The sequence below is a fragment of the Polistes fuscatus genome, unplaced genomic scaffold (genome assembly GCF_010416935.1).
Source record: "Polistes fuscatus isolate 324 unplaced genomic scaffold, CU_Pfus_HIC Scaffold5, whole genome shotgun sequence".
NCBI classification, from domain to species: Eukaryota; Metazoa; Arthropoda; class Insecta; order Hymenoptera; family Vespidae; genus Polistes; species Polistes fuscatus.
In genome coordinates, this window is record NW_025113129.1 from 110,192 (window position 1) to 123,350 (window position 13,159).

Here is a 13,159-nt window from a genome sequence, read left to right on the forward strand (position 1 = left end):
TAAAATTTTATAACATCGCAATTTTGAAGCTTTTTAAGCTGTACAACCTGATCTAAAACCTAATATTTAAAATATATAGGGTTTGTAAAAATAAAGAAGGAAACTGTACAAAAAACTTTAATTACTCGAAAACTAACAAATTCTAAAATTTTATAAAATCGCCATTTTGACGCTTTTTTAAAGCTGTACAACCTGATCTAAAACCTAATTATTTAAAATATAGGGTTTGTAAAAATAAAGAAGGAATCTGTACAAAAAAACTTTAATTACTAGATAACTAACACATTTTAAAATGTTATAACATGGTCATTTTAAAGCTTTTTAATGATTACAACCACATTTAAAACTACGGTATTCAAATATAGGGTAATTTAAAAATAGAAGAAAGCGATACCCAAAAACTTTAATTACTCGAAAACTAACAAATTCTAAAATTTATAAAATCGCCATTTTGATGCTTTTTTAAAGCTGTACAACCTGATCTAAAACCTAATTATTTAAAATATAGGGTTTGTAAAAACAAAGAAGGAAACTGTACAAAAAAACTTTAATTACTAGATAACTAACACATTTTAAAATGTTATAACATGGTCATTTTAAAGCTTTTTTAATGATTACACCACATTTAAAACTACTGTATTCAAAATATAGGGTAATTTAAAGAAGAAGATAGCGTTACACAAAAACTTTAATTACTCGAAAACTAACAAATTCTAAATTTTATAACATCGCAATTTGAAGCTTTTTTAAAGCTGTACAACCTGATCTAAAACCTAATTATTTAAATATATAGGGTTTGTAAAAATAAAGAAGGAAACTGTACAAAAAAAACTTTATTACTAGATAACTAACACATTTTAAAATTTTATAACATGGTCATTTTAAAGCTTTTTTAATGATTTACAACCACATTTAAAACCACGGTATTCAAAATATATAGGGTAATTTAAAAAAAGAAGAAAGCGATACACAAAAACTTTAATTAATCGAAAACTAACAAATTCTAAAATTTTATAAATCGCCATTTTGATGCTTTTTTAAAGCTGTACAACCTGATCTAAAACCTAATTATTTAAAATATATAGGGTTTGTAAAAAATAAATAAGGAAACTGTACAAAAAACTTTAATTACTAGATAACTAACACATTTTAAAATGTTATAACATGGTCATTTTAAAGCTTTTTTAATGATTTACAACCACATTTAAAACTACGGTATTCAAAATATAGGGTAATTTAAAAAAAGAAGAAAGCGATACACAAAAACTTTAATTACTCGAAAACTAACAAATTCTAAAATTTTATAACATCGCAATTTGAAGCTTTTTTAAAGCTGTACAACCTGATCTAAAACCTAATTATTTAAAATATATAGGGTTTTAATTATAAAGAAGGAATCTGTACAAAAAAACTTTAACACTATTCCTACCGACACTTCACGTATACCTATTCCTACCGCGGCTGGTCAAATGACCGGTCTTTCACAACTTATATTTTTCAATATTGAATGCAGACCAATGGCCAGCTTACCAGTATAAAAATATATTTTCTTTTATTCAAGAGTACATAATCTACATTTTATTCGTTTTCGTCGCATTTTTTACAAATGGGCTTCTCAACTGTACATTTTCCGCATACGTACTTTTTACATTTTAGACAGATTTTGTTCGTCTTATTATCTTTACAATACCTTATCTGACATGTTTTCCGTTCACGAGAACCTGTACTTGTACTTGCGATGGGTATTGGTTGATTTTTTTTGCCGAGCTCTTGTTGGTATTCGATGGCAAGTTCTTCTGCCAATTGAAATAGAAATTCCTGTCTTGTAATTTCTCCTCCCGTAGTTTCTTTATATAACACCCATGCATTTATCCCGGCTAAATCCAAGATATTAAAAAATACTTGCAAAGGCCATCTCCGAGATTTAGATTTTACCGAATAATTTCTGGCCATTTGGTCGGTCACATCTACGCCAAACTTGGTGCTATTATATAATTGAATTGTCTCCGGTGTTCGGGTGTCATTTTTTTCAATTTGTACGGAGTTGTGCATTGAACTGAGAATTAGAACTTTCTTTCTTGGTTTGGCTTTGTAAACTGTCAACATACAATTATTTGAGCGATAGAGTTTGGTTGAAAAAAGTGCCATGTCGTCATTTTTCAGTTTTGCCAGTCTTGGTAGCTCTTTTCTATTTGCTCTAATTGTCCCAACAATCGTAGTTTTTTTTGCTAAAAGTTTTGTTGCTAAAGGTAGGCTTGTAAAAAAGTTGTCCGTGGTTATATTTCTTCCACATCCTACATACGGTTTTGCTAATTTCATAGTGACAAACTCTCCAAGAGGAACTGAGGGTTCTCTACTTTCATCTTTTCCCAAATATGGAAAGCCGTTTATTATATATTTGCTACGCACATCGATGCTAACCAGAATTTTATACCAAATTTGTCCGGTTTATTGGGCATGTATTGAGTAAATCTACACCTTGCTTTCGTTGGAAACAATTGTTCGTCAATAGTAATATATGGTCCTGGTTTATAACAATTCTGACTGTTGTCAATAAACTTGTACCAAACTTCGGAAATCATAGCAAATTTATCGGTTTGTAACCGTTGGTTTCGTTGATTTCTGTCGTCAAATCGAATAAATCTCATAATCTCCGTAAAGTCATGTCTACTCATAGTATTTGAGAAAAAAGGCGGGCCCCACTTTTTATTCCATAGAAGTGCTATATCTATATTCTTAGCCTCATATGCGCCGCGTGCATACAGAATTGCAAAAAATGCATATAACTTTGCAGTAGATAGTTCCCATTTATATCCCAACACTCTAAATGCCTCTGCCTCTGTGCACTTTCTTATAAGTTCGATTATATTCTTATCAATTATCACAGAAAATGCCGTCCTAACTTCGCCTTTCATAATATTACGTTTACTGTACCCAGTCGGGCCTGATGTTTCCCTAAAAATATTATGACCAGGTGCTCTTCCAGGATTAGACCCTATTTTTACTTCGTGCCAAACAGTTCCGTCCATCGCAATTTCGCTTACTTCTTCCTCATTCTCACTATCGGAACTAACTAAGAATCTCCTTCTCTTTCGTCGTCTACGTACGTTCGAAATATTCTCTTCGTTCTCATCGGTGTTCGAATCTGTTTCAAGTGGATCATAATTTTCCGTATTGTTATTTTCCATATCCAGAATTTCCTGATCATCTTCAGAACATTCTGCATCGATATCATTTATTCTCTCTAATAATACATTCGCACTCCTCAAACGTCTTGCCATTTTGGGGACAAATATTCTACAAAAATAAAACTAAAATATGAAAATGTAAATCAAAATAGATAAAAAAAGAATAAAAGATAAAATGTGAAACTTACTGCGAAGTATTGTTAGTCTTGTTCACTATTTTGAAAATGGCACTTATAACACGTAATACGATATAAAATATTACAAAATAATAATAAAAGACTGCCAAGTATGCTCTTTGTGACTTTCACGTTCGATGCACTCTGTTCGTGTCGCAAGACTACACTGATTTGAATTCGTGAGAAGACGTCTATACACTTCCTTCAGTTACAAGTTTATTTATTTTACGTCATAGTAGATGAGATGGCGTAGAACATTCGAGGATCTTGACCGTATCGGATATCAATCAAGCAAATAAACACCGCTAGCCCGATAGTCGAGTGAGAACTGTAAACACTTGGAAGTGCCGTAAACCATTTTCTGGAAGGCACTTATCGGATAAAATGTGTCATAACTACATTACCTTTCGTTTGTAACGACTTTATAGTTTTGGCATTGAGTCTTAGAGAGAAACTCTTACATAAATGTATAAATCGTACTACCGGTCAAATGACCGGTCGTGGTAGGTAAGACAGACTAAAATTTTTCTCGAAAATAAACAATAGAAAAATAAGTGAATATTGAAAAATATATCATACATATATATGAGGAAAAGTGGTAAAGTTTAAAGGCGATTCACATACGTTGAATGTAGGAAATTCCAAATAAAAATTTAAAAACGGTCATTTGACCGGTCCTGGTAGGAATAGTGTTAATGATCAATAACTAATTAAGTAATAATTTTAAAAAGTTAGAAAGTTTAGTTTTTTAATTAGCAAATAGCTAGCATTTATTATGCTTATAAATATATGCATAATTTTACCAAATGAAAAGATAGAAAAATATAAAAGAGTGTATTGATTTGAATCATGTTGGACATTTAGAAGACTGTCAAAATCGCAAACAAAACGCTCAGAAAGTTTTAAGTATTGTATCAAAAAATTAAATATAAATAAATGTTCAAAAAAAGCAAATGCTCATGCTTGCAAATAAAGGTAATTAAAGTGTAGTATATTTATGGTATAGTATTTTTATGGTTTATTCGAATTAATAGTTTGTTAGTGTATTTTATGTGTAGAATAATGTACTGTCTCAATTAATTAATGAGCTAAAATTAAAATGTTCAGAAGTAAAAACTGAAAGAACTCGAACAAGCAATAGCTTACCTATTGAAAATCCAACAAAAAGTCGTTCTTGCCAGTTTCGATTCCACTAAAGTTACAAATTTTAAGACAGCAAAGATACGATATAGAATTGGTATATAAGTATCTTCTAATTAGAATTAAAAGCCTCGCAATATATGACCATCTTTGAAAAAGATAAATTTTAGTCCTTCCTTGCAAATACACTTCAAATTCTTACTTTCAAAAATTAGATAGTGTTTTCGGTTGCCTAAATTATTCTTCATGTAACTATCGAGTTGCTGTGTTTCTTCCTTTTTTAGCTTTATCTCTTCTGTAGATTTGCTTGAGTGGCTTTCTTCTTATCTACTTTCCATTCGTTTTCAAATAATAATATTGTTTGAATATAATTTATTTATCTTATTGAAAAAAGTAACTTACCTAACATACAATTGGATGGCATTGTTAATTTGAAAGCTCATATGCCAGAGCGTTTAATGAACACAAGAGCTGCTCAAGATTTAGTTTTCATGTTACCTTCTTTCCAAGGTCGCTAGGTACAAGTTATTGAAAGTTTCTTAAATAAAAATGCAGTGACTAATGATATTCTACTCAAGCTACTTATAGAATGGGTACTTTTAATTGAAAAATCAGGATTTAATGTTGATTGAATAATTTACGATGGTGCACAATGGAACCGCAGAGTATGGAAACTGTTTGGATTAGATCATAAATTTAGTTGTACGCATCCTTTTGATTTTATTAAATACTTATGGTTTGTGTTTTACTTTTAACATTTGCTGAAATATTTGAGATATAAAGTAATTGATACCCCATCTTTATGAGTAAGTAATTGAATAAATAACTAAAAATCGCTTTTAAATTCTTATTAAATTCATAACGCTTAATTGCATATAAATTCTCTTCTCATCACTTAAGGCTTAAAGGTTTCAAAAAATGAATGTACTTCTTGCAAATACAAGTATGTTGTACATTGTTATCAGTAACTGATGAATTATTTTTATATTTTTCATTCGTAAAATTCCATGTTTGAATTGCTTGTTATTTATATTTCTTAGCTCATACAAATTAATAATCTTATTAAATTTTTATTTAAGTTGTTATTACGCCAATTAAGAGTTACAATGTCTCTATCTATAACGACGATTTTATAAATTGCATGACTGTAATACAACAGTTGCATTTATGAAAAAAATTGACAATTTAATTTCAGCTATGAATTCTCGAAACTCTAAAACTGCTTTACGTTCGGATATAAATTGTCAAATGCAAGAGAATAATTGTATAGTAAATAAATTGAATTAAAATAATTCCATATTTTCAGTCAATTAACACGTTAATGGCAACGCCGTCTGAATTCGGATGATAGCAAAAGTTCTCATAAGGCCACACACGTAATAACACACGTCCTTTACTATATTCTATATATGACACTTTCCTCCATCTTCGGTTCGGAAATATGATGGCACACGCGAGCACACATCCAAACAACGCTTAGTAGAAAAGAGTAGGGAGGCTACGAACAACCGCTTAAAGAGGAGATCAAGATAATAGGAAGCCCAGTATACTGTATTCTATCTCATTCTCTCGAAAGCTAAATCTTATAGTTATAAGTATATGTTTGTCTCTTTTTAACGTCAGTACGTCATTCTCGTTTCATCGGCTGCGTCTCATTGGTTTCAAATCACAACAATCCTAAAGAAATTTTCACTAAATAAAAACGATTTATATATGCTAAGTGTAGTTTATTATTAAAATGTAATAATGTATGTCTTTTTAACACTTTAACGACCGCTCACACAACATGTGTGTGATGCTACCACTGAAGATTTTGACCAGTAACACACTCTTTGTGTGATAATTTATAAATGTAAACAATTGTGGATACTGCTACTGGCTTTATATTTCATTGTCACGTCTTTGATTATAGGTAATTATAGCCTATTTTTTTTCTTTTCTTTTTTTTCGGCCCCTGACGACGTTTGACTGCGTAGACGTGCGGTCGTTAAAGTACATAGAAGATTTCGAACATTAATGATCGAGATAATCTTCAATATCTATTTATTAAATGATTTGATAAACTATGTATTTTTAAGGTTATGTAATATATTTTATAGTTGTCGAAGAAATTCCAATAAAGGGACGAAACGTTCAACAAGATCAAAACATAACGTTCTGATTACTTTTTGAAGTTATACTTCTTTTAGCGCGTTTGGAAAAAAATGATGGGAGTGAATTTTTACGATTTTGTGCTCACTAACCAAAAAATTAACAGGATAAAGTTTGTCGGTATTTACGATGCGCGGGCAAAGCGATTTGAAATTAACTCCATGAAGTAAGTCGATAAATCTCCCTTACATTTAGTATTAACTGATAAGTATCTATATTTTAATCTTTCTATATACACAACACGTGTTTTATATCGATACAAATAACAATTATTTACGTGTTTTGAAGTTATTTAATTATTACATATTGTTGTGCTTGATATTAAATAACTGTGAATATCTTTAAAAGGATCTTCAAAAACATTGATTACTTGTGAATATTAGTAATAGAAGTTTTTTTGGAGGGTAATTGAGGTATGTATTATTATTACTAGTTTTTTGAGGTTAATTAGGGTATGTATTATTATTTATTAGTTTCAATTTGTTTCATTATTTCTCTATAGTGATCATCATTTAGGTTGAAAATTAATAAACTGGATAACATGCTGTGCGATTTTTATGCTTTGACAACTCGATGACAATTTACTGATTAAAATCTAAGAATACAGATGAGAATTACAATCATTCTCTTTATCCTGATATTATAACAAACAATTGTAGGTAAAATAGTAATACTCTGTTCAATTAAAATACTTTACCGAGTAAAATATATGTATATATTATATTTATTTGTGTATTAAATTGATTACATATTTGAAAATTAAGAATTTTATATCTACACATAAAATTAATTCAAGATATACAGGAAAAGATATTCTAAAAAAATGGAATTTTTTTTTTTGGCTAGACATTTTTATTTTAATTCATTTTTATTGTTCTAAGAAAACAGTAAAATTATATATGTCTAGCAAAAAAAAAAATTCCATGTTTTTAGAATATTCTTTCCTGTATATTTTGAATTCATTTTATGTGTAGATGTAAGATTCTTCCTTTTCAAATAAGTATTCAATATGATACACTAATAAATTTTACGAAACTAAAAATCAGTAATTTAAAATATATATAGGAATAATTTAATAGGAAAAATATTTAAATTGTAAATTTCGTTTTAAAGAGAATACGTATTAAATTTGATATACAAATAAATTTTTGTGAGGCAAAAAATTTATATTCATAAATTCTAATCAATTTTAATTATTATTATTATTTATTTTTTTTTTAAATTTATCAATTAATACTAATTAATTATGGCGAGACACAAAATTAATTCATTATTTTTACTCTTAACTAAATAATATTAGTTTCTGTTAAAATGAATTATCGTTTTTCTTTTATTCAAATTTCATAATTTTTGACAATAAATAAAAAAACGCCGCGCTTATACGCCGATATATATAAATACAAAACGTTCGACACTTGATTGCCAAAACGAAAAATTCTCGCTATCGAAAGAAAAAATATAAAAAGAGAAATATCAATTTATTGTCTCACTCGCACTCGTATGCAGAACGCTCAACAATCGACGGCCGAGACAAAAATACTCGCTATCGCCTAAACATATAGAAAGGGAGAAATATCGGTTTCTTCTTTCAGTCGCACTTGCATTTAAGGCCCAAAGACCCGAAGATTACCGAAGATCCTTCGTTTGTGTATTAGTACACACAAACGCTCGCACGCACACTAGCCCGCTCGCGTGTAAATGCCGACTGAGAGGCGGAACTTGCTTCCCCACTCTTACAATTATTTTAACCATATTTTTTCCAATATTTCTCGCTTATTTATGCAAATACGAAGATAAACCATACAACAATTTTTATGTATTTTTTAATTCTCCGCAACTTTCGTTTGAAATTTTTTTTGATTAAATGTCTAGATTCAAAGAAAAGGCTATTTTTTACCCATTTTTACCCTTTTTTACCCTATTTTTTTAAAGCTTACACATCAAGTTGCAAAAAAATTGTACCATTCGAATTAGCGTCGTCAAGTTTCCCTTAGATGAAATTCGCAGGCTGATAAGAAATTTTGGAAGTTTGGCTCTTTTTGACTAGCTTAAAAGGGAACTTTTATTTTTAATTTTTGGGCTTCCTCTAAAAGATAAGGAGAAACAGAAAGCAGGCTAAGAGTATCGGTATCGGAGTCTACGTAACACTACATATATTCTCTTCGTTTTTCACATTATTCCACATATTTTGTATTCAGTATAAAGTAATTACTTTTTTTCTCAATCAGTCAATCAATTATAAAAAAAATAGCATCAGATTCTTATTATCCAAATTCTCACTAGATTGTAGCTTATCTTGCTGTGAATTCGTGTGTATTATTATTTAAATAAAGTGTCTTGAATAAATACTGCGACTTCGCACAGTTATCTCATACAGTTATAGTACGAAAGATGGTCCCGATAGGGCTATTAATTAGAAAAACGTTCATTACTCCAAAATGTAAATTTTATTCTAACAAAATAATGAAAGTTATTAAAAACGAATCGGAGATGTAATTCTTACCTTATCGATTTCTCATTTGTCCTTCGACAGAAGTTTAGTTTTATGGAGAATTCACTTCTACCGCGTGTGAACTGCACGCATGAATTTTTTTTGGATTTATTATCGTTACTTCGAAGTAGGAAAGCGGTTACGTAAAGCCGTAACGAAAGGAATGGATCGAATCGTGCAGCGTATTTTTTGACACCGTTCGGACAGTGAGAATCAAACTCGAAGATGCAGAGAAGAGACTCACTCAAAACTAATAACTTTATATTAAATTTAAAAATTACCATATGATAAAAAATTTAACTTCTATGAATAAAATCAAATATCCTCATTATACCTAAATTATTGATAAAAGAAACTTGAGTATCTCTTGAGTTATTTTGTAAAATACTTAATTATTAATTTAATGTGCTTATTTTTCAGTCTATTTGTAATATTGTATACTTTATTGCTAAGAATACGAATACCGATATCCTTAATGAAAACTGGAAACTCATAGTTTTTAAAAATTAATTTTTATTTGTACAGTTAATTATTACAATTATTTTATTGGGAAAATAGTTTCGACAAAAATGATAAATATTATCGCTTGTTAAATCTCAAGAATTTAGTTTCAGTTGTTTGCGAAGTTATTCTGAATTTTATGTTAACATTTTGAACTGATACGGGATCGTTTATTCGAACAGTAAATTTTCTCAATAAACTAGCAGCGATTGCTTCCATTTTGGTCATGTCAAATATTTGACCTAAAAAAGTAATAATAAATTAGCATGTACTTTGCCGATAAATTGTTTAGAATAGTATTTCAAGAATGCATAAAGATGCGCTTTTACCTATGCATCCTCTTAATCCCAAGCTGAACGGGATGAAACATTTCGGGTTATAATTTCCCAGCAAGAACCGATCCGGGTTAAATCTTGAAGGATCATTCCAATATTTATCTTTTCGATGAAGTGAAAATATTGCAAAAACTACATGACAATTTTTTGGTATTATCACATTGTCGTTCACTTAATGAAATAAATAAATACATATTATTCTAACATAAGACTGTAAAGTCAGTAGGAAAAAAAAATAAACAATAAAAATTTTATTATATATAAAAATACCTTTTGTATCGCGCTTTAGTGTTCGCCCAATAACTAGTGCAGGTGGGAAAAGACGTAACGTCTCCTTGATGACTCGATCCAAATATTTCATTTTCTTAATATCTTCCATTGTAATAGCAACATCTTTCGGATCGCTTGAGCTGTACAAATCGTACAACTCTTCGTATACTTGATTCTGCAATCGAAAAAGCTGAATACATGATACAAGTTTTGTATGAAAATATAATTGATTTTTAAAAGATAATGAAAAATAAAATACTGCTTAAGTGCAATCTGTGCGTACTTGAATGTCTGAAAACGTTGCCAACATTAAAAATAAAAATGAAAGTGTATTAGTGGCAGTATCGCTTCCCTAAAAATAATGCAAAATGTTTTTTACTTTTAATGAATAAAAAGAAAGTTTATGTAATTTTAAATAAATTTTTGATAAAAAATAAAAAAGAAGCAAAAAATTGATATAAAAAAAACTAAATTAAAAGAAAATTTTATTCAGGCAAACCGTTTATAAAGTGCAGTAAATTTGATAAATCTAACCTCAATACTTTCAGGATCATCGAAGATTAGGACTAATTTAGGGCCTAACCACAATAGCCACGGCGAAGAATTGTTTGCGAATAATTTCATTAAGTTATGAGTTATATCTAATTGTAAGACAAATTCTTTCAATAGAGATTGCATAAATATAGATGTTGATGCGACCGATGCCTTAATCGGTACTCCAGTGGATAGTAGTGAATCGAAAAATGCCCTTACGAGTGATATCGAGATTCCTTATTAATGGGAAGGAGGATAGGAAAATAAAGAACACAATAACAACTTTATTTGAGCCCAATCTGTACTAAAAAGTACGCTTTATTTGGCTCGTCAGGGAAAAGCCTTTCGGCATAAAAACCCTGGTTGAATACGATGAAGAAGAATCCACAAATCCGGATAATTCTGGCCAAGTGCAGGACCGCCTTTGTCTCTTGTCGCTGGCCGAACTTAGATGATATGGTATTACGCAATACAAAGAATTCTCCTTGAAGTAGTTCTCGCAAGTCTCAGCTAGATGAATCTCGAGCGATGAATCCAGAGTGACAACAGGCGCAAAAACGCGCTGGCTTTTATACCAAAAGGCGATGCAATGCTGCACCAATCACCGAAAAGTTCGAGCATAACGCGGCTGTCGATACATATGATTGGCGTAATAAATGTAGTGGGAGAACGCGAGCTAGAATAAAGAAAGAGCCCTTGCAGGCATCTTAGCGCTACCGTGGTTACCACTAAAAACAACGATATTGCTCTGTCGCACGCGTCTAACGCTTTGGCAGGGCCGTACGCGCCTAGGTGCTTCGCCCTACTCACTCGTTGCGTGGGATACGCAACAATAGACATGATAAAAGTGAAATAAAAATGTACCTATTAAATCACCAAGGAAAACATTCAGGTTTCCAATCAAAAGGTAAGCTTTAGGTCCTGAAAAATCTTTTGCCATGTTATAAACTCACGAAATTTATTTATTATATATTTAAGACCATAGAATTAAATTAATATTATTGCTGTTGAAGTACTAACTTTATTTATATAAACCATGTTTAGTTAAACAAAATACAAAACTATAAAACAAGCTAAAATAGTTTTAAAATTGCTGGGTCCTATCTTGTAAGCCAGGAATTGATATTAAGTTAACACTTCGCAGCCACTTCTTGTATCTTTCGTTATTTAACAGAAACTAGGAAAAAATCATCAGACGGGGAACCTATTTAAGCAAAATCGAGATCATACTTTGTCCAGTTGTCAAGGATACTTTCAACACGTGTGGACAAAATTAGACAAAAACCTGTATGTTATCTATTCATTTATTCCGTGCGTAATATTATTATTTTGCATAGTCGCAATCTATATAGTTTTTTAAATTAGAAGAAGTTAATCGATGTTATTAACATAGTTTCTTTTTAAAGAAATCATGTTTTTATCCCTTCCCACTATTTGACTTTGATTATGTTAATAAATAATTACTAGATAAACGAGATACAATAAATGAAAAGCAAGAAGTTTTTCGATTACAGGTCAGATTGAAATGACTTTATTTTTCATTATTATATAACCGTTTCGATTAGTTTTAATTATTCAAGATGAAATACACAGTTTTACTTATCTTATTGAAATATTAAATTATTGTGCTTGTTCGGTGAAATTAGGGTATTTGACCGATTTGTATTGCGCGCCGAATAGGTTAGATAGCGACGACGTTGAGATATTAGATTGGTTAGAATTACACCCTAGATAGGATCGGTCACGTCTGCCTTAGATGAGTTATGAGGGCGCGAAGGGGCATCAGAGATACATGTATGACCGCCTTAGCATGACTTGTACATGCGAGTGCGTCTTGCGGTATGTTGGAGGGAAGATTTGTGCGTGGAGCCTTGGTCTCGAGGGAGCACGCAGCAGACCAGATCTGGATAGCGAGAGTAAGTTTTCGTTTCTGGAAAAGGAAAGCTTCGCCATATTGGCCTTTTATAAGTGAGAGCTGTGTTGTTGTTTGTGGTGTGCTTCCGAGCTACTGACGTGTAAGTTTGTAGGGGTAGATCATGGTCACAACCGCGCTCTTTACTAAGTTTGAAGGGGTTGTGCATGGACACAACCGCGCTCTTTACTAAGATTCAAGGGGTTATGCACGGACACAACCATTCTTTTTACCGCGAGTAGCGATTTCTCTTTACAGTGCTTGAAGGTCTACCAATGTAGGATAGAGTTGCAGCGGTACGGGCTACACCCAAGTTGAGGTTGTTGGCGACGAGGATGACGCGCATTTGTAAGACTGATAACGTGTCTAAGTAGATTGTGGGGTATCATGAATAGTTGCGGTGGAAACAATGGTTAGAGAGATCTCTAGCGTAAAGAAAAAAAGAGGTCCCTCGCAACGAA

General features: G+C 31.0%; 2 protein-coding genes and 1 long non-coding RNA gene across 3 annotated transcripts; all 3 read right to left on the reverse strand.

Annotated features, from left to right (window-relative positions):
* Nucleotides 1–1,491: 1,491 nt before the first annotated feature.
* Nucleotides 1,492–2,675, reverse strand: LOC122521974 (piggyBac transposable element-derived protein 3-like). Its single transcript, XM_043642736.1, has 2 exons — nucleotides 2,479–2,675; nucleotides 1,492–2,416 (listed from the first exon to the last, which is right to left on the reverse strand). Exons 1-2 carry the CDS (start codon nucleotides 2,673–2,675, stop codon nucleotides 1,579–1,581), a joined length of 1,035 nt encoding a protein of 344 aa, XP_043498671.1. The 3' UTR covers nucleotides 1,492–1,578.
* A 323-nt stretch (nucleotides 2,676–2,998) lies between these two features.
* Nucleotides 2,999–3,873, reverse strand: LOC122522389. The gene is made up of 2 exons (XR_006305044.1): nucleotides 3,377–3,873; nucleotides 2,999–3,297 (listed from the first exon to the last, which is right to left on the reverse strand). It is a non-coding gene; the product is annotated as an uncharacterized LOC122522389 (long non-coding RNA).
* Nucleotides 3,874–9,725: 5,852 nt separating this feature from the next.
* LOC122521975 (cytochrome P450 4C1-like) lies at nucleotides 9,726–11,726 on the reverse strand. The gene is made up of 6 exons (XM_043642737.1): nucleotides 11,651–11,726; nucleotides 10,787–10,893; nucleotides 10,536–10,604; nucleotides 10,253–10,427; nucleotides 9,977–10,153; nucleotides 9,726–9,889 (listed from the first exon to the last, which is right to left on the reverse strand). Exons 1-6 carry the CDS (start codon nucleotides 11,724–11,726, stop codon nucleotides 9,726–9,728), a joined length of 768 nt encoding a protein of 255 aa, XP_043498672.1.
* Between the last annotated feature and the right edge of the window lie 1,433 nt (nucleotides 11,727–13,159).

What these genes read in the sequence shown, in the direction of transcription:
- LOC122521975 (XM_043642737.1), bottom strand. Translation starts at nt 11,726, where the DNA reads ATGGCAAAAGATTTTTCAGGACCTAAAGCTTACCTTTTGATTGGAAAC. An exon ending in TTTCCTTGGTGATTTAATAG is followed by an intron (nt 10,894 to 11,650) that starts GTACATTTTTAT and finishes TCTTACAATTAG; the next exon opens with ATATAACTCATAACTTAATG. An exon ending in CAACGTTTTCAGACATTCAA is followed by an intron (nt 10,428 to 10,535) that starts GTACGCACAGAT and finishes TTTCGATTGCAG; the next exon opens with AATCAAGTATACGAAGAGTT.
- LOC122521974 (XM_043642736.1), bottom strand. Translation starts at nt 2,675, where the DNA reads ATGAGTAGACATGACTTTACGGAGATTATGAGATTTATTCGATTTGAC. An exon ending in TTGTTTCCAACGAAAGCAAG is followed by an intron (nt 2,417 to 2,478) that starts GTGTAGATTTAC and finishes AATTCTGGTTAG; the next exon opens with CATCGATGTGCGTAGCAAAT.